Source organism: Ricinus communis, chromosome 1, assembly GCF_019578655.1.
Source record: "Ricinus communis isolate WT05 ecotype wild-type chromosome 1, ASM1957865v1, whole genome shotgun sequence".
Lineage (NCBI taxonomy): Eukaryota > Viridiplantae > Streptophyta > Magnoliopsida > Malpighiales > Euphorbiaceae > Ricinus > Ricinus communis.
The window spans coordinates 34,258,090-34,280,226 of record NC_063256.1 but is presented as its reverse complement, the minus strand read 5'-3'; the positions used below and the strand labels follow the sequence as shown (position 1 = coordinate 34,280,226).

At 30.9% G+C, this 22,137-nt stretch overlaps 2 protein-coding genes and 1 long non-coding RNA gene across 4 annotated transcripts; 1 reads left to right on the top strand and 2 right to left on the bottom strand.

The window, feature by feature from the left end:
• Positions 1–910: 910 nt before the first annotated feature.
• On the top strand, positions 911–2,369 carry LOC8273003. Its single transcript, XM_002533238.3, has one exon. The coding sequence runs from the start codon at positions 1,078–1,080 to the stop codon at positions 2,299–2,301; it is 1,224 nt and encodes a 407-aa protein (XP_002533284.3). The 5' UTR covers positions 911–1,077; the 3' UTR covers positions 2,302–2,369.
• Positions 2,370–2,565: 196 nt separating this feature from the next.
• Positions 2,566–7,626, bottom strand: LOC8272997 (F-box protein At2g32560). The gene is made up of 5 exons (XM_002533239.4): positions 5,774–7,626; positions 5,575–5,654; positions 5,272–5,450; positions 4,608–4,682; positions 2,566–3,093 (listed from the first exon to the last, which is right to left on the bottom strand). The coding sequence occupies exons 1-5, from the start codon at positions 6,476–6,478 to the stop codon at positions 2,906–2,908; spliced, it is 1,227 nt and encodes a 408-aa protein (XP_002533285.2). The 5' UTR covers positions 6,479–7,626; the 3' UTR covers positions 2,566–2,905.
• An 8,267-nt stretch (positions 7,627–15,893) lies between these two features.
• On the bottom strand, positions 15,894–17,722 carry LOC125370845. 2 transcript variants are annotated; one of them, XR_007216949.1, is made up of 3 exons: positions 17,239–17,722; positions 16,781–16,845; positions 15,894–16,188 (listed from the first exon to the last, which is right to left on the bottom strand). It is a non-coding gene; the product is annotated as an uncharacterized LOC125370845 (long non-coding RNA). The 2 variants fall into 2 exon arrangements; XR_007216948.1 differs by lacking the exon at positions 15,894–16,188 and adding an exon at positions 16,371–16,666.
• Positions 17,723–22,137: the final 4,415 nt, after the last annotated feature.

Sequence of the window (22,137 nt, the reverse complement as noted above, 5' to 3'; positions counted from 1 at the left end):
TAAAAAAAATAGTTAAAATTATAAAAATTTTAAAAAATGCTATGATCATTTTGATGGTTTGGCAAAAGAAGAAAGTATAGTTTTGCTGCCATCTTATTTTGATAAATAAAAGGAAAAATGTAATTGTATGTTTGTAGCTAAAAAGAAAAGAAAAGGAGGAGTATTGAAAATTTTATTTTATTTTTTCTTTTATATTAATAATGCAGCTTATCTTAAAATAATAAGTTGAAATCTATGGAGCTAAGAATAATTGGCTGCTAGTTATTTATTTAATCTCTTTTGATTTGTTCCTTAATTTTAAATGAAATATTGTATAAAAGAGAGTTAAAATTGACAAAATGACAACAGATTCCTGTGTCAATTGGCTGATTCTTTATGACATTTCATTTCTTTTTATCAAATTATGGAGTTCCGTGACTTGAAATCTTTCCCTTATAAAATCTCTTTGGCCAATCCAGCATGCATGTGATGATTTATTCTCTTCCTAATTCTTTTTCTCCATTTTCATACATTATTAATTATTTTGGTTAATATATTAAATTAATGTTTTAAATAAATTTTGACATCTCATTTTCTTAATGAAATTTTAAGATAATTAAACTACAAGAAACAGAATTAGGGCAAGGATTGACCAATAATGTAACATGACTGCCAAACCCATTTCACAGGAAAATATTTGGTTGTGTAATGTGTGAAGAATATCAAGATGGGGTATAATTAGGATTAGTAAAGAAAAGAAAAAACAAAAAACTATGAAAAGGGTGTCTGTCATTTTCTTCCAAATGGACAAGATTCTTCATTTCATATGGATATGGTGGTGAATGAGTTTGACTTAGCAAGGTTTTGTCTATAGATAGCAACAGACAGTTAGCGAGAATTCCTCTTTTTAATTATATGTTCAAAACAAAACAAGAACATTTGCTTTGAAGGATAGTTTGGAGTTATGCTAAAGGAAACCTTACTCTTCATATATACATGCAAGAGTTAGGTTTCCTTCTTCTCTACACTCAAACTCCTATCTTCAAGAACATAATTCCTTCTTGTTGATTAAAAAAAGATCATTTTGGTTTCTTTCCAATGGCATCTCAAATCTCCATTAAGCCTTCTTTCTATGCAAGTGCACCCACAAGTCCAAGTAAATTTTCACACCAAAACGTTAGTGGTAGTAGTAATAATGATAACAGCATGTCTTTCTATAGTATGCCTGCTAGTCCCACTGGAGGGACGTGGGACGATACATGTAGGGGTGATCACGGACCGGTTTCGACAGCAACTAGCACGACATCTCCAAATGCATACGAAGATGCGGATTTTGAATTTGACGACTTTGAGTTCGAGACTAGTCGCCGTTTTAATGTGAACGTTATGGATGATTCTGGTTCAGAGAGTAGCCAGGAAGAACAACAGCATGAAGATCCCAAAAAGTATTGTAAAGCACGTCACGGGTCACTTCCCGCAATGGCATTTGCGGATGAGTTATTTTCTGATGGAAAGGTTATGCCACTTAACCCACCACCTTGTCTGCAGTACGCGAATTCCAGTGACAATAAATTTGGCAAGTATAACTCAACCCCAACTTCACCTGCCCCAGGGATTCCAGGAGGGGCACTATTTAAGATCCCATATCCTAGGAGGAGTTTGTGGAATGATGACTTTGACCCTTTCATGGTGGCTCTGGAGAATGTTAAGGAAGAAAAGAAAAGTGCCCATCATAGACGAGCTTGGTCCATGTTGCCTTTACGGGCTTGCACCCAGTGGCAGCCTGATGATTTGGTGGGTTGGGAGCACCAGAATTGCCTACACTCGAACCCTCTCATTCTAAGCCAAAACAAGCAAATAGGGCAAGAGCAAGATGGTCTGAAAAGCCCGATAAGGCTGGCTGAACCGAAGGGAGTTTTGTTTGCAAGAAGGGCTAGGATGGTGAAAATGGGGTACCAAGGTCCCATCAAGCCCCCCACAATCACTGTTTCATCGCCCATGGTGGAGTCAGAAGAGAATGCAGGACTAGGTGCAAGGAGCTGCAGTGCAGAGAATAAGTGGCAAAGGATCATTAGCTTTGCACTTAGAGGAATTGGAGGCTCAACAATGAGAAAAACAAGCGATGAACACAAGCAAAAAAGAGACCAAAATGTGGAGTTTTCAAGACCGAAGATATTGAGGAAATTGAGCTTTAGATCTTCTAAGAAAGTTGTGCAGTGCAATGAAGAGAAACAAGTACCCCAAATGACTAAGATGACCATAGTTAGATACAGGCCAAAGCTACTTTTGTGCATGGGTTATGGAGCAAAATATGCAATGTGAATGACTTCTTTTTTTTTTCTTATTATTGTTTGTTTGTAGAGATTGTACAAAGCTATTCCTTCATGTTACTGGGTTTTTTTTTTTTTTTTAATATACAGTATACATATTGCACCCTTGCATCTTGAGGGTGACTGTATTTTTTCATCAGAGCTTGCAGTCTTTGTTGAAAAAATGTGACAGTAAAATATTGAAGATTTTTTTCATTGATACATACAGCGGAGATTATGTGACTCTGATTACAGGATTTTTAAAGAGACTGTCAACTGGAATATTTGTTTCATATATATTTTATATATATTGTACCATGAACATTATACATTAAATTTGCATCAATGGGAGACATTTTACATGAATCAGGATATCATGAAATGGACATGAAATCCTGCCACTGAAAAATTATGAAAGAAAAACAGGAAAAGAAGAAGGAAAAGAAAGAAGAACATGATCTCCGCATTCATGCAGCTGAAGCCTATTCTGAACTTTTACAGGTTGCTTTGATTAAAGGGTAAGCTGAGAAATATCGATTTTTCGTGGAAGAAAACGTAGGCTTCCATGTTGAATAAGATGGTAACATTATTGAACTTAACTTTAGCTCTGGAAAAGTCTATTCCAAGACTTCAGTTGGCCAAAGCTGCTTCCACCTGGAAATTTCTTCTTTGCTATTTAGCTTTCTGATTCCTCCATAGAATCCATCTGCCTCATTCCCTTCCTCTCTATGCTCTTTCCTGTTGATCATCGTATATCTCCACCTTGAGCCACGAGTGTACTGATGAAATTCCAACACTACAGTGTCTTCACCACAAATTTAATTATGTCAGCAACACAACAGGAGAATACAACAATCACAAAAATTTCAACTTGTGTACATTCTGTAAGTTTTTCCTCTGTTAGTAAGACCCTGCTAGCTTATAAAAGGTCAACTAAGAATCGTTGATATTTTAGCAAATTTTATCCACTTCCTTGGCAAGTATGGAATCTCATCTAAAACTTTTGCAGGTGCAAAAGATAGAAGATATTAATAATATAGATTTATTTCCTCTTCTACTTTCAATGCCTGTGTTACCCTACTTTTCCTCAGTGCTTGGTGAGACAAGATAGCAAAATTTTGAAGTCAACACCATAAATTAAGGGGAAAAGAAATGAGACATCATTTCTAGAATCTGAGAAGTTGGCTCACTGATAAATGGACACTTCCTGATACCTAACCAAAATGGAATATTCCATAAGCATGCCATATACCAAGTGTTGAATAAAAATTGGAATACACAATCAGAGAAATGGCAGAAAAGCTGAAAAACCAATCATCACTTGACAGGATTCTAAGGGATTTCTTTTTCTTGTTGATTCTGAATTTTTTGATTTCATATTTTACAAAAAAATAGTTCCAAAAGCCTAACTAAGCTATAAGAAATGAGTTTGGTACAGGACCATACTTATTAAAATAATGGAAACAGAAGCAATATGTATGTTCTCCTTTTCTTATAAAGTTGCAGGTCCCTCTGGGTGATGTAACTTAGACTAGTGGGTCATCTAGTGGTGCAGTTTGCTTAAAAGAGAATTGAGGTCCATTAGGTAGCAAAGAAGACTGAAAATTGAATGAAAAATTTTGAAGCTTAGAATAAGGGATTCCAGCCCCAACATTGGAAAAGGATTCCGACTTAGCAAACAAATGGAGGACCATGAAAGACATTATGTTCTTTCAGTGTGGTTGGCCATAAATATTCTTCAGAGACAAAGGTTATCACGATGTTGGTGGAAGGTATGACATACTGACAAGGATTTGTCTTGGGGACCAATCAGAATAGCATAAATGGTGGTCCACTCCTTGCAAGAAATAGGATTCAAGAAAAAGACTTGCCTAAAGATGGGTCTAATTTGTGAAGGTAGACTTTACATTCTTCTCATCCACTTTTTTAATGGGAATGATGTTAATGCCGTCTTTTCTTGAACAATTTTCTTTTTTTTTTTTTTTTCTTTTCTTTATTAACATCTTTTCTTGAACTATTCTTTTGTTACATACAAAACCTTTGAAGTGCTACGAGGACGGACACTCAATCACTAGATGACTGATCTAATAGCATCCTTTCCTGAACACAAGAATAAATTCTTCAGACTTCTTTTTCTTTCTGCCAAAAGGGTTTGGATTCTATCTCTTAATCTTACTGGACATGGAACCAGTGCAGCATTGTATTATCTTGGAATTGAAGTATATCACAATAATAGTTTTCTTTTTCTCTTATCTGAGGGGGGGAATCACATGGAGTATAAAATATAACTTTAGGAGGGGGAAGAAGAAGTGAACTCACCACTATTATGACAGCGGCAATAATTTTCATTTCCATCACATGACTCCAAGTGACCTACAACACCATACCACCAACCTGCAAATTTATACATATTTAATCAAATATTTTAATAAATCCAAATTTTATTAATAATATTCCACATCCATACACATGTTTCCCAACTAAAAAAAATGATTTTATGTTTATGTAGGCATGTGTAGTAGCAAATTCAAAAAGAATATCTTAAAAACAGAAATTGGTCCTCTGCTGTCTCTGGTTCTTGCAGACAAGCAGTGTATTATTCAGTATGAAAAAAATTTCCATAGAATTTAGAGTTCACCAATATAAAAATCATTTGTCTCCTTCTTTCTTTTCTGGTCAATGATGCTATGATTAAGGTTGGATAGGTCTTCTTCTATCATGTAGATTTATGTGGAAGTTGAACAATTATTTTTCTATTGGTGCCACAAATTCTTAGAAAATATGATATGGGGATTTTTTTTTTTCTGGACAATTCTGTTCTTGTTTCAAACTTTGCCTATATTTTACCTGGAAAAACTTTTTGTCCTTTAAAAGCAAATTTAAGAAAGCAGAAACAAAGTATATTTTCAACTAAACACCCTTGAGTTAGTACTACAGCAGATGAAATTGCAAGGATGGTAATTAATGGTTAGTAAGAACAAACCATAAGGAAATTCTTTGTTTCTTCTCCACTGAATCTCAATGTGGTCGCCAGGGCGTAATTCATTTAAGCAATCAGAGATGTGAAGATCATGTGGAGAAGTATCAGCAGGTGGCGCTCTCAGCCTTTCCCATGGAACACCATTTTCTATAGCAGTTGCTCTCCTACCATGTGGTGGGTACCTGAAATGGAGATGCCATATAAATATTTCATCCCACTAGATCAAACTTAACCATGTGTCCAAGCATCAACGTCAAATGCCAATAATGATCCAGAAAAAGACGACGAACACATTCTTTCCATTACCTGGCTTGAAATGTATCCTTACGAGGATCATAGCTAAGATCAGCATCATAACAGGATAACATAAACCCAACATGCCCATTCTGCAATAGAGCACAAAGCAGAAGTTCTTTTTTTTTATTGGTGATCAAATTCAAAAAGTATAACTCATTCAAGACTTTCCTTCAAAGTAATACTGATTTCAAGACAAAATGATTAATACCTCACGGTTATAAACCTGAGCAGGGAACCAGAACCTGCCAGTTTCAAGAGCAAGGTACCAAGACATGATAGAATCAACAGGCAAAGAACTCCTCTGCTTGATAAAAATGTTACAGTCGTCCTTTGGTCTTATCCAGGAAGGAGGCCAAACTATAGATAAAAGCCTCATCAATCCTTTTTGCTTGCCTTGTTTGCAAGTGCCAAAATCATTTCTTGAAGCTATATGAAATTGCCACTCTCTGTAAGCAGCAGGGCCAATAATCTTACCCCATTTTTGCTTCATATGCCTTTCCCATAAGTGATCACTCAGACACCTTTGCCTTAAAGAAGTACAAACACCTGCCATACTACAAAGTCCTTTAGGTGGTAGCTTCTCAAGAATGCATTCCAACGCCAATTCTGGCAAGTCCAAAACTGACACCTCAGAAATCTCATCATCCTCAGCTTGTTGATGTTGTTGTTGTTCTAGCTTTCCATTACAAATTAGAGCCATTTTCTTCATGGACATTTTTGAAGGAATTCTAGTAGAAATACAAGCTTTGAAAAGGGTATTCCTAAAAGAACCAAAATAAGGAAACAAAAACAACTCTTTCCAAAACCAAAGTGACAACAATCTAACCTCACTTGCCCATGAAGGCAGTGGCTCTAAAGGAAGGGACTTAAAAAAGAAGAAGGAGAAACAAGTGATGAAGAAGTAAAGTAGCATTTAGAGAAACTGATAAAGAGAAAAAAAAAAAAAAAAAAAAAAGGGAGAATTCTATGTACAGGTCAACTTTAAGTTTGGCATAAATGATGTAGATAAAGTGGAACAAGATCAAATGAAGGAACCAATTGTGGAAAAAAGAAAAGGCAAATGGTAAAAAGGAAAAGAGGAGAAACCCGACTGTCTTCTTCTACCTCATCTCCTCTTCCTCAACAACACCTCTCCACCTTAAAAGTAATAATAATAACCAAAGTGGGATCTTGAAAAGATTAAAAAAAAAAAGAAAAAAAAGAAAAGAAAGTTTATACCTTTCAAGAAATGGGTTCTGATTGGTTATTAGAGAAAGCCCACCAAACCCAGGCAGTGGGCCTCCCCCTAAGAAGTATAATTAAGAATCAAAGTAATAATCTGTAAGAACAAATTCACTTTGGTAAGATGTCACATTAATCCAAATAACAAACAGTAATAAAGATTAGAGAGCTTTCTCTTTCTGTATTGATGGGCAATACACTGATTCGTACAGACAGCTTCACAGCTGTCAATTAAAGATAGGGGATTCAAGAGAAAGAAAAGAATATAAAGAAAGAACAAATAGAGACTAAATTGAATGAACCCAGAAGAAGAATAGGAGAGGGTGGGGTGGGGGGGCCAATGTTGTGGTGGTGGTGGTGGTGGGTGTTCTAGATCTTGATATGGGTCTCTGACACCTGGAAATCCCAAGAAGTGAACATAAAAAAAAAAAAAAACAAGGAAAGTCTAGATACAGAGACCCATATCTCTTAAAAAGAAAAATCTGAAATCTGGTCTTAAAAAATAACAAATGAAGCACAAGAAATCTCTGAAACCGAAGAGATTTAACAGATCTTGGTTAGTTGGGGATTACAAGCACACAATTAGGTGCACCCAACAAACGCAAAGATCTGGGTGACAACAATAAGGCCAATAAAAGACAAAATGAGGCTAAAAAAGAAAAGAAAGAGAGAGAATTGATGAAGAAGATGATAGAATTGTGGGGTCCTCTTCTTTTATCTTTCTCTCTCACTTCATCATCAATTCCTTCATTCTTTCTTGATCAAATCATTCACTTTCTTCCCCCCTCTTTCTCTCTCCCTCTCTTTTTCCCTTTAGAACCCAAAAAAATGGCAAACCCATTAGAATGGGTGGACAGAAACAGATATTACATTTATAATGGATGGTTATAGTTAAAGTAAGACTTGCTAATGCCGTTTATGCGTGAATAAAAAGCAAGAACTTTTCTTTCTTTTTTTAATAAAAAAAAAAAAATTGATTCTTTGAAAACCAGAAAAGGAAAACAGTTAGATAACGTTGAACAAGAATCAGATCAGATGTTAGTGGTCATGAAGTGAGGCTATACTGGTTCTTCTGTTACTGTCTAGGTTTCAGGTATTTGCCAATAGGGCAGCAACATGTTGCAAATTTGTTAACTGTTACAGGGGAACCCAATATCTTTGGAGCTGTTATTTATGTTGTTATATAGTCAGCTAGATTCTAGTTCCTATTTCAAGGGGGAAGTCATCATCTTTGTCATTTTCAATTTTCTGCTTCGCTCTGTTTGAAATTGCTGTTTATTGTTAAAAGACAGACAGATTTAGAAATTCTTTATTTAATATTAATTATTATAAACTAATTTTTTTTTTAAAACAAATTTATTTGTAGATAAAATATCAATTTATCTACTTTTAGAAATAGTTTTCAAAACTTTTAAAAGAAATTATAATAAAATAAAAATTAACTTAAATATCAAATGTCCCCCTTTCTGAGCCACCAGCAGAAGGAACAGATGTTCATCTAACTCCTGTAGTTTGTTTTTCTTTTTTTGGCTTTTATTTTTAAAATGATTTTAATGTGAAACTGAGCATGATCTGGTTTAGTGGGACCATGTTTTTATTTTAGAATATTAACAAAGTATTGTTATTATAGTAATAAATTGATTATGAATTAAGTTGTTTTTATCCGTTGAATAAGTTTATTTTAGCAAAAAGCATCAACTATTTTTATCAATAGTTTACTTAAAAGATTTTTATATAAATATGGTGTAATATTTATATCTATATATCAAATCATTAAATAATTAATCTATATTTATTAATTTTAAATAATAAAGTATGTGTTATTTATCTAGTACTAAAATATAAAATATTAAAAGGATAAAAGGTCAATTTGTCCTCTAAATTTATGTTAATATTATGATTAATTGAAATCCATAAAGGAATGTATTTTATTTGAGAAAAAGATATGGGAGGAAAAATAAAATAGAAATAATAAAGTTGAAAGAGATATTTTCGTATTAAGGAATGTATTGACTTACTAATATAAAATTTGTTTAAAAATTTTATCTATTTTATTAGAATTTAGTTTAGCTATAACTAATTTCACACAAATTTAATTGTGTAGAATATTAAGTTAAGTTTCACTTCATTTAAATTATATAAATTTTAAATTCGTAAATGAATTTTACATAAATTTTATAAATTTCAACTAAACACTATGTAAATAGTCAAATACACTTAATTTAATTTATGTTTAAGGATCAAATACACTCAATTTAAAATTTTCAGCAAATAACTTATGTGTCTAATTTAGTATTCACAAGTGTATGAACCGTTCCTATGATAAGGGTAAGTTCACCCCGAGATTGATTTCTCAAGGAACTATGAGACCACTTATTATAAAGACTAATTATCAACATAAAACAATAAAAGTAAATCTAAACACTTTAAATGAGTATTTTGAGAGAGTAATATTTATAAAATAAAATAACTAAACAATAAATATGTCACGACCCCATCTGTGGGCCCGTGACCGGCACTAGGGAATGGGTAGGCGTAAGGCCACCAAATCCCGTAGTAAGCCTGACACTCACAACTCAAACAAATCTCATCTCAACTTTTACCTTTATTAATACCACAATTTACAATAACATTAAATTTTACATAATTAAATCGGTATGCCAGAAGAACTAGGCGAGACCCGAAACTCAGAAAATTTACAACTGATACATCTACTATTACTACTGCGGAGAATCTAAGATTTATCATTTTACATACCAAATCAAATACATCACCCGATGATGAAGGAGTCGGGTTACTGAGTAAGAGTCATGGAAGACTAACGATTCTGAATCGAAAAAAAAAAGCGATAAATGGAGTATGGGTCTAGAGTGAGCTAAAATCATATATCTAAAACAGTTTTCAAACATCTCAATATCACATTATTTAATTTTAAAAATAATTAATAAATCATGCTAACCATGCGTGTCATGCCATGCTTACCCAAAAATAATTCCATATGCAACGGGACGGAGTACTTCAGTAGAACCCTAATCCCAACTCTAACATCTCGATTTAAATTCAACACTTACATCTCGACTAATCTCAACTCTAACATCTCAATCTCTCATTCCAATAGAACTGACGCCCAGAAAGTAGAGCTCGACCAGGGACCTTACCTCTAGTCCGGTCACTTGACTCTCAGCCTTAGCCTTTCGGCTCTCTTATCCAATAAGACTGGCACCCAGAGAGCAATACTCGACTAGGGACCTTTACTCCGGCAACCACACTCTACTAAGCCTAGAGAGCGATGCTCGACCAGGTCAGATCCTAATCTTTCTTTCTTAAAACTTTACCTATTTATCCTTTCTCCATCTCATCTCTCTCATATTTATACTGGAACACTCATCCAACTCCTATGTTCTATTGCCGTCCCATCCCGAGTCATCATGCAATATTAAAATTGGTGATAAAGGAAAAACATATTTAAATAGTAATTAAAAGCATCATACAAATAATAATAATAATTAAATGAAAGATTGAAATTGCAAATAAATAATTACAGTAACAAATCAAACTTTATGCATAACACGTGCATAAGTGATATATGACTTTAACTCACAGGTTTGGCGACCTTCTAACTCTGCTCCGGTGCCTCGGTTGGAGCGAGCCGAACAGACAGATCATCTAATAATGGAAAACAATTTATTAATTACGCTGAACAATTACAATTGACCTTAGGTCTGACTGTCTAAAAATCTCGACTCGGGAGAATTCTACCGAAAATCCGGCAGAACCTCCCCTACAACACGGACATTTATCCCCCGTAAAACGGGTCCAGGACCTGCCAGAAAAATACTTCAAATATCCAACAATTCAAACAACGGGAGTCGGGTCCCCAAACTTCACTATTTCCCGACTCCGCCACACAACACAAAATACGAGGCAAGCAAACTGACCGACAATTATTTTTGACTCACAAATATCATCAAATACTCAATATAAACCATTAGACACACAATTCAACCAAGAATTCTAAAATTACGGGCCAGAGAAAAATTATCGAGACGCTTGATCGCTCGGTCGACTCGCCTCCAGTCGCCAGAGTCTGATCGACGATCCGAACTCACCATCGGACTCGAAACGACGCACTGATGATGACCCCTGCGTCCGATTTTTCGATCTGACACCCGATCGTCCGGAGAGATTTGCGGATGATCTCGGCCGTCGATTTGCAAACGAAGCCCGATCGCCACGAAACCGGTGCCATTGCGAAGCTTGAGCTGAGGAGAGTCGGGATACGTCCTCCGATCGTCCATCCTCCGCCGGAGCTCGCCGAAAAATGTGGCTGCCTCCACTTTGCCGGAACTCTCTCCTCTAGCCACCAAAACTGACGTCGCCACCGCCAAAATGAAGCTCTCTTTGAGGGGAGCCGATCGCCACCAAGATCGGCCGGAAAGGTCGCCGAAAGCGGGGCCGGTGCCGGACGTCGCCATTCTCTGCTCGCTGCATTTCGCTGACCAACCCAAGCCGCCATCGACGACCCACGCCGCCGCCTTCCTTTTCTTCTTCTTCGGCCATCACCCTCTCTCTCTCTCTCTCTCCCAATCTTCTTTCTCTCTCCCCGATCCCATTCCTTTCAATATCGACATTAGGCTCCTGAACTTTTTCTTATTACAATTTGATCCCTCAACTTTCTTAATTACTTACAATTTCATCCAGTAAAATTCCAATTCAACCCCTAAACTTTCCTTTAGCCTTTCAATTAAGCCCCTAACTATTTAATTTGGGCTAAATTAGAATTATTGAAAATACACAATTTCAAAAATACCTCTGACCGACATATTTATTTACAAAAATACCAAACTCACAAATTTCCATTAAGACCCCATAAAAATAAAATTATACTTTCAATCCTTATTCCAAAATAAATTCTCAATTTAGTCCTAACACACAATTAAATTAAATAACCAAAAATATATTCTACCCTTCAAATAATTTACTTAATTAATTCTTAAAATTTGAACTAATTGGGTATAGAAAAAAATAATTCATTCAATTGACTAATATTAAATTTTCATTAAATCTTTTCAAATTAAACCAAATAAAAATAAAGTTAAAATTAACTTAAATAGAAACTCATTATTAAATATATAAAAATTTCGGGTATTACAAAATAAATATGCAATGTAAATGCAAATGCTTATGATTTAAAACTATATGTTAAAAATAATATTTAGTCTAGCCATTTACTTAGTAATCTCCTTGTTTTACTTTAAACCTAGATCTAATGAATGAGATTGTGATGTACCTTTTTTCTAAGTCACTCAAACTAATGATGCAACCAAGGTTTCTTATACCAACATAGATTAAAGTAAATATGATATTTCTAATACTTTTAACCTAAAGATATTTTCATAAAAAATATTACTAGTAAATTGATATGATGGTCAACCAATAATAATAGATGAAACTAATACATTTATGAAGGTAAAGAAATCATTCATTAAATAAATGAATAACAAAGTTCATACATAAGTAAAAAGGCTAAACTAAACACTTATGAAAACTAGCATAACATATTTAACCCCATGATCATAGTATTAAATACAAAGACATTAAATAAATAAAGTAAAAGCTCCCTATAAATTTAGAATTTCTTCAAGTAAGAAGATGATTGGTCCTCACTCTCCACTTCTTGGAAAGCTCCTTAGATCTTAAAAAGAACCATGAAAACTAAGACTAAATATTTATGGAAAACTGTAGAGAATCATGGAGAGAATAATAGTGGGCAAGTATAGAGAGCAGGTAGGAGAAAACTCCCCTCCTCCTAGAATTAGTGTGAGGGCAGGAAGTGGACGTCGGGGCAAAGATAGGATGCCTGGACAATAAGCGGCTTCTGGCAAGCTTCTAGAATGGCAGCACTCTAAGGTACGAGGGTGCATGAATGAATCGAATTGCATATTAAAATGAGGAGGGGAAATGGTTGATAACATATATATAAAGAGTTGGAACTAATCACATGAGATGCCTTTTAGTTGTTTGGCTGTGGAGTTGCAGGAACTCCAAAGTTAAACGTGTTTGGTTTAGAGAAATTTCAGGATGGGGACCTCCTGGGAAGTTCTTGAACCCGCCAAAAGGATAAAACCGTGAGGCCAGTGGGGGCCAAAGCAGACAATATCTCATATGATATGGTTCTGGGTCATTAAAATTAAATTTTGCAGAAATATATATAGAGAAGAGTTCTCCTCTAAATAAGATGTATACCTAATATAAATCTATCTAATATATAAGACTTTAAGTATTTTAGTCTCCACCAAATACTATATCATAAATAACTCTTAATATAAATTCTAATAATTGTACAAAATAACTAAAATATCTCTTGGGCCTTGTAATTAGCAGTCTATGCGTCTTAAACTTGGACATTGACATGAACATATCCAATTAAGCTTCTTTTTATGTATTTAGTTCTACATTTTCCTCTTTTGGCTAATACTACCTGAAAATAGACAATTAAGCTTAAGTGAGGTAAAAGCACATATTTTCACCATATTATATATAGAAATACATCATTAAAGCTCTAAAATATCCATAAATATCTATATATAATTTGGATCGATCAATAACCCTCTGAACTTATGTCCAAATGTCAATACATCCAAACTAAAAAATTTTAAAGTGAATTAATATTAGGTTTTTAGATTTTAATTGAATTATAAAAATAAAATAAAATATTATTTTATTAATTTATTTATACAATATCTAGTGACATGTTATATAAGAGGGTGTTTAGTAAAATCTAAAATTTAAAGAGTTATTAATAAAATAAATATTATTTTTAATTTTTATAACTCAATTAAAATCTAAGAAATTTAATATTATTTTACTTTTATTAAAAGTTTAAATTTAGTGTATTTCACCTTTGGATACAAATTCAATGGGTTATTTGCTGAAAATTTTAAATTAGATAATTTGACCTTTAAATATAAGTTCAGAGAACTATGTACTGAAAAGTTTAAATTTGATATAATACCTTTGCACATAAGTTCATGAGGCAAATTGACCTTTCATCCCATATACTAATACATACCAATAGTAGGTAAGAATTTTGAACACTCATATATATGTTTCACTTTTCTATTTATTACAGTGTATACATCAAGCGTAGGTAAAAAATTTCAAAAACTCATATATATATATATATATATCATTTTCCTATTAATTATGATGTACACACCAAATATAGGTAATTATTTCTCCTTATTATTTACTTAATCAATTTAAATTGGACATTAAGAAGGGTGTATTTAATTAAAACTTTTATAAACTTTTTAAATGAATTATTTTTAAAGAGTCGATGAATTTTTAATGAATTTTATGGAGTTCGTAATTTTTATAAATGACTTTCACATATTTTACTTTAAAAATACTTTTATAGATATTGATAGATTTTTATTGATTTTTACAGACTATTATTTAATTATTTAAAATACAATTATTTTTTTCTTTTATTATTTTTTACATTTTTACATTAACTTTAAATATTATTCCATAAAATATTATATGCAACTCTATACACAAGTAGCAGATTTCATCTTATTATTGTGTCAAATTCATATCATTTTAACTTTTTTGCCTCACAACATGAATACTATTTTTTTGTCAAGACGATAGTTTTTTTAAAAAATAAATTGTCATGTTACAATTTGTCTCTGATTAAGCCACTAAATTCATGTTATACTTGTTATATTTTATTTATTACTTATTTGATAAATATTTAAACCAATAATAATAACATCTACTAATTATTTGATAAATACCTAAATCGATAACAATCACGTTTACCAACTAGAAAAAATATTATCCAAATAATCTTCCTAATAAAATCTAGAAGTCTATATAGTGGGTTGTTTGCTCAGAAAATTACTAAATGCTTCATTTAAAATTTATATTTTTTATGAGGGCCCTTTTAAAATTAAACGAAATTTTTTAATTAATTATTTGTATGTGTGAATACAATAAAATATTATTAGTAAATAATTTTATTTATGAGCTTTATTTAATTTCTTATATTTTTTTAAGATGGAGAATACGGTGAAGAGAAATGAAGACGATAATGCAAAATAATCTAAAAGGAAAAAATATGAATTTTTTTTATAAAAAAAAGGTCTATTGAAATATTAAAAAAAAAGTGAAAGAGAAATTTTGAGAATTTTTATTCATAACAATGCATAAAAAATCATTAAAAGTATATAAAAGTCCATATCTATAAAAGTCAATAATGTTTTAATACTACTTTACTTTTAAAGACTTTACAAAAGTTGTAATTGAATACTCTAATTTCTATAAATATTTTTAAAGTCTTTAAAAGCCAATATTGAATATTTCATAATTTATACAGAGTCTTTTAAAACTACTATTGAATATATTTTGACTTTTAAACTCCATAAAACTTTTTAAAAGTCTTAATTGGATACACCCTCTTAAATTAAGAAAAAAGTAAAATTTCTAGTTAAGCTCTTGTTTTAGTATTTTAAAGGAGAATTAGCTGATTAATTTTCAAAGTGTGTCATGGAAGCCCTAAATATTTTGAAAATGGTTGAATTAAACTCAAAACCAAATTTCAAGACTTGTAGTTATTGTTGTTGGCATTCTAAACATGAATGGATAAAAGAAGAAAAATGTTAAATATTTTATTTCTTTTTATCTCAATTTTTATCTATATAATGAGTCATATAATATTTTTATTCTATTAATATTTTAAAATTAAAATATAATTTTATAAAAATATTATATTTCATATTATGCATGTCAAGTATGCTAAGAAGGCGGCATATAAATCCATGCACTTAAGTCTAAGAGAAGTTGAAATTTTAAAGCTTAATTAACTGTTTAAAAGTACCTAATTAAATTATTTTAAACATGTTTAGAGATTATATAATCAACATTGAGTAGTTGAAGAAGAAAAGGGTTAAAAAAAGAAGTTGAACTTTCTGGCAAAAACAATTAAACATTGAATATTCATTTGCACTGTTAATCTATCCATTAGTAATAACATAATGATATCTCACGCCTCTCTCTCTCTCTCTCTCTCTCTCTCTCTATATATATATATCACGATCCGATATATATATTAGGTCACCAAATCCCTTAGTAAGCCTGACCACTCATAACTTAATTAAATCTCATCTAATATCACTGATGTCACAATTTATCTTAACCATTAAATTCTACATATTTAATTCGGTCTGTCAATAGAATTAGGTAAGACCCTAACTACAAAAATTAAAACTGATAAATCTACTATTTCTACTGCGGAGAATCTAAGATTTTATAAGTCAAACATACTAAAGCAGTTACATCACCCGATTATGAAGGAGTTGGGTTGCTAGATAAGAGCCGCGGAGAGACTAACAATTACTGATATGAAAAACAGTAAAATTGAAACTGTCAGTTTCGAGAGTGAGTTAAAATTATATATTAAAAAATAATTACAACACTTCAATAACATATTTATTTAATTTGAAATAAATATTAAGTCATGCAAAAATAAACGTGTCATGCCATGCTTAAATAAAAATAATTTTCACATACTATGGGACGGAGTACCTCAGCAGAATCATAATCTCAACACTAACATCTCGACTCTCTCATTTTAACAGGACTGGCGCCGAGAGAGCAAAGCTCGACCAGGGTCCTTAAATCCAGTCCGGTCACTTAAGTTTCTAAATAAGTCGGCGTCCATAGAGCAATGCTCGACCAGGTACCTTTACTTCGGCAAACACACTCTACTAAGCCCAGAGAGCAATGCTTGATCAGGGCTAGTCCTAAATTTACCCTTTTACCCTTTTGCTATCAGTCTCAGATTTATACCGGTGCACTCATCAAATAGCATGATCTACAGCCGTCCCATCCCGAGTCAACACAACAACACAAAACCACAATGCAGTAAATGGAACATATATGAATAGTGATTAAATAAATAACTAAAATATTAAATTAGTTAACTCACAGATTTGACGACCTCCTAGCTCTGCTCCGATGTCTCGGGTGAAGCGAGCCGAACTGACGGATTATCTAATCACAGAAAATAATTAATCAATAACATTGAAACATTTGACAATTAACCCTAAGTCTAGATTCCTAGGAATCACCGTCTAAAAAAAATCTCGACTCGGATAAATTCTACTGAAAATTCGACAGAACCTCCCTTAAAATACATATATTTACCCCTCATAAATGAGTCCAGGGCCTGCCAGATAAATATACAACAATTTATTTTAAGGGGAGTCGGGTCCCCAAGACTTCATTATTTTTGCCGACTCCGCCACACATCATAAATCACGACTAAAGGCAGACAATCCGACAAACAATTATTTTAATTCATAATATTTTCTAATGTTCAATACAATTCAATAAATATATAAAATTTACCAATAAATTCTAGAATCAACGAGCCAGAGAAATTACCGAGACGCTTGATCGTTTGGTTGACTCGCCTCCAGCCGTCGGAGTCTGATCGACGATCCGAATGCACCAACAGACTCGAGATGACGCGCTGATGACGATCCCAGCTTCCGATCTTTCGATCCGACCCTCGATCATCCGGAGAGATTTACGGACAATTTCGGCGGTGGATTTTCAAACGGAGTCTGATCGCCACGAAACTGGTGCCATTGGAAAGCTTGAGCCGAGGAGAGTTCGGATATTTCCTCCGATTAGCCAAAGCTCACCGAAGCTCGCAGGAAAAACTAGAAAATGCTGGCTGCCACCCATTTTCTCTCTCAACTACGAACTTCCAACTCCTGCCACCATTTGCATCGTTGCTGCTCTAAATAGAAAGCCCACTCTTCGGCAAGTCGATCGCCACCCTTGGTGCCGCTGGACACGCCATGAACGACGGCGGACAACCGCTGCTTCCTCTCTCTCTCTCTCTCTCTTTTTTCTCTCTTCCGCTTGCTGGAGCCGCCATCACGGCTCTTCCGCCTAACTACCGCCATCGCTTCGAGCCGACCTGGCACCGCCTCTCTCCCTCTTTCTTCTTCTCCCCGACGCCGACCCCCTCTTCTTCTTCCTTTCTTTTTCTTTTCTTTTCTTTCTTTCCTTATCAGCAATTAGTCCCTGAACTTTTCTTCTTCACCATTTAGTCCCTCAACTTTTTTAAAACTAACAATTTCATTCTGTAAAATTTTCAATTAACCCTTAAATTTTTCTTTAGCTTTTCAATTATGCCCCTAACTATTAATTTAGGTCAAATTAGAATTATTGAAAATATATAATTATATATTTACCCTTGCTTTTAAATGTAAAATTATCAAAAGGCCATTGACGACATATTTAATTATAAGAATACCAAACATACAAATTTTCATTAAAACCCCATATTAATAAAATTATATTTTTAATCCTTATTCCAAATTAAGTTTTCAATTAAATCCTAACATACAATTAATTTAATTAATCAATTGAATAATAATTTTTCATTTAAAACTAACACCATTTGCTAATTAAAATTTATCATTCCCCGCTAATTCTTTTATAAAAAAAAAATTGGTTACTAGTCCTTTCATAGCTCTCAAATATAGAATTTTAATTCATATATTCATTTTAGGAAAAAATTGAATGATAAAAAATATAATTTATTTTTCAAAGAATTTACTTAATTAATTTCTTAAAATTAAATTAATTGGATATAGAAAATAACTCTTTTATTTGTCTAGCATTAAAATTTCATTTAAATCATTCCAATTTAAACCAAATAAAAATAAAGTAAAATTTATTTAAATAAAAACTCATTTATTAATTATTATTAATATTATCATTATTAAAAGAAAATTTCGTGTATTACAATATATATATTTCTAAAAAATTAATAATAAAGAAAAGAATAAGGTTCAATTTGGCCCTTAATGTGGTGTGGAGTTTAATTTGGCATTCTTTGACCTTGTGTTTATTAAGACTAAAAATCATTATATAATTAAAAAATTAACTTATTAGTTAATTAAATATATAAAATTTTGAATTATAAATAGATTCAACAATATTTCCTAAAATTCATCTATATCAAGCCAACTATTTTTCTTGATGCTAAGATTGGTTTCACATTGGCAACCATATAATATAATACAACTCCAATTTGTATTTTCTTCTATATCCAAAATATAAAAATACTTTTTAAGAGATTTGATATAACAATATAGATGTTAGATATGTAACAATCTGACCGATGATTGTAAAATTAGTCTTGCTAGTCATTTACTCAAGCGCTACATGGTTATTATTATTTTTGAATTATAAATGACAATATAAAGTGAATTTATAGAAAAACTTTAAATAGAATTAATAACATTTTGCAATTATTTATCACAATATAAAAGTAATATAGCTTAAGATATTTTTAAGTGTATTTCTTAATAAGATTTCTAAAATATTAAAATTATTTTAAGAATAATTATTTATTTATTATATACTATTTATCAAGAACAGAAATCATTATATACCTTTAATACAAGGTTCTAACCCAGCTAAAAGTGTCTATTATGACAATAATTTAAAAATACTTTTAAAAAGTGTCATTAGAAAATAAAAAATTAACACTTTTTAAAAAGCGTCTGCAAATTACAAAAATTAGCAACATATTTAAATAAGCATCAATCTTTTTAAAAATTTAATGTTGATGTTCACCATAACGCCATAATAACTGATATATTAATTATTAAATTATTGAAATTTCTTATAAAATTTATTATTCATAATTAAAGTAGTGCAACACATGAATAGATGATTAATACTTATTAAACATGCTGAATAACTTATATGCATTTAACTTTATTTGAAAAATAATACTTAATTTTTAATTGGAAAACATAAAAGTACCCTATTTTCTATAAAGCTCTTTCTCAAAAAACAAAATTGTTTTAGAGAACATGTCAATTTGAGAACTTGAATTTCTTATTCAATAAAAAGAAAAGGAAATAATTTTGGAGCATGAATTAGGAAAAATTGACAATAAATAGAATAATTAAATGAAGCTAAAGTCAACTCTGCTTTGATGTGTCACAAAAGTCAAAACTCAATCTAACATAAGGAGGAAAATATTTCTCCAACATGAATGTAACTTCAATGTTATTAATTATATTATATTTTTCAGTTCTCCTACAATCTTATTGGTTTATATTTGTTTGACCTTTAAAAAAAAAAAAAAGAAGATAAAAGAATTTAGTAAAGTTGGGTATTAATCATATCTCATGATTTATAATTTGACCAAAAACTTGAATTTTTAAAATTTTGAAAATAAATAAATTTTATTTAATAAGGCATAATAATTAATTTGGACATAGAATGAATAGTAAGTAAGAATAGTAAGTAAGAAGTAATAATTTAATGTTTAATATCTAAGTTGGTTCTAAGTTTTAAAATTATAATAGAATGATTTTACTTCATCAATTAAGATAGTGATCTTAAGCAAACATGTGGGTTTGATTTAGGTGTATATACACTGAACTGAATCCATAAAAGAATATAAATATTTTTATATTATTGTTAACTTATATTATACACATATTCAATCTGTTTTAAAATATGAGATATTTTATTACATTTAATTATTATATATAATAGTTTTGATTTTCCAAAATGTTGATGCTGAATTAAAAGCTAAATATAGTATGTTAGGGCTATACAAAATCAACCAAACTGACTAAAATGAAAAATATTTAATTTAATTCAACTCTAAAAAGTGATATAAATTAAATTAAACTGAATGTTATTTGAGAATAAGTTTTTTATTAATTGTATTTTTGTAAATAGAGTTAGCATAGAAAGTGTGATTTTGATAAATTATCATAAAACTTAAAAATATTATTTTTATGACATGTTAATTTTATTTTATAATTATATTTTTACAGTTTTTACATTATGACATATTTTTTTATAATATAAAAGAAAATTATTTTTAGATCCAGTACAAGAAAATCAGAGCTTATCGATAGAATTACTTTCTTTAGTGAATGTACTCAATTATTGATGAAATACTGATGGTATACACAAAAAAATTAGATAAAAGGATTAAATACTTTTTGGAATTTGTATGTCAGAGATAAATAAGTTAAATTTTAACTATTTTAATAAATTTTGACTAAAACTAATGAAATTGATAACAGTGATGTTAATGATGATTTAGCAAAGTCGACGATGATAGTCAACGATGTTAATCAACAATTTATTAATTTTAACATATTTCTAAAAAAAATTTAAAAAATTTTGATTGAATTGTAAAAGTTAGAATATATTCAATAATGACTTTAAAAGACTTGGTAAAAGTTACGAAGTATTACTGACTTTTAAAATTTTTATGAAAATTAAGTTATTTAGTTACTACTTTTGTAAAGTATTAAATTAGTATTTAAATCGTCATTGACTTTTATAGACATAAACTTTTATTTACTTTAAATAAATTTTAATTTAGTGGTATAAATATAAAATTTTAAAGTTTCTCTTTTAATTTTCTTCAAGATTTCTATCGATTTCTTTTTAAAAATTTATATTTTTCCTTCTCAAATCCTTCTGGATCATCGTCACCATTCTTCTTTGTTATACTCTATATCTTGAAAAAGAATAGATTGTTTAAAACTAAACAAATTAAAACTATTCACTAATAATATTTTCTTGAATTCAAAAATGCAAAAAAGATTAATCAACCAAAAGTTTTTAATTTTTAAAAGGGGCCTTAATGAAAGGACTTATGAATCTCAAGCTAAGAGTATAATAACTTTTGAAGGATTATTTTGAGTAAAAAAGGCCACCATATGACTTTTAGATTTTATTAAAAAAAAAACTATTTAAATAATTATTTTTATTGAAAAAAAATAATTGTTGTTGGTTTAGGTATTTATCAAACAGGTAATACACATAATATAATAAGCATGGCATGAGCTTGGTGACTTGATTGTAGACAAATCATTTTATGACCATTTCTTTTTAAGAAAAATTATTATTCTTAAAAAAATTTGTGTTCATGTTGTGAGATAGAAATTTAAGTGATCTGGATTTGACACAACAATGAGATAAGTTCATCACTTGTGTATGGAATTATTGATGACATTATATAGAACAATGTTTGAATTAAAAAAAAAAAGAAAAAGGAAAAAAAGAAGAATAAAGGAAGAGCATTATGATTAAGTAGTAGAAAAATAATAGTATGTAAAAATTAATAAAAATTAATAAATATCTATCAATATGTATATAAACTCTTAAATAAAGTCTATCAAAATCATTTATAGATTCATGAATTATGTAAAAGTCATTAAAAATACATAATCTCTTCAAAAGTATTTCTCTTAAAAAAAATTATATAAATGTCCTATAAGT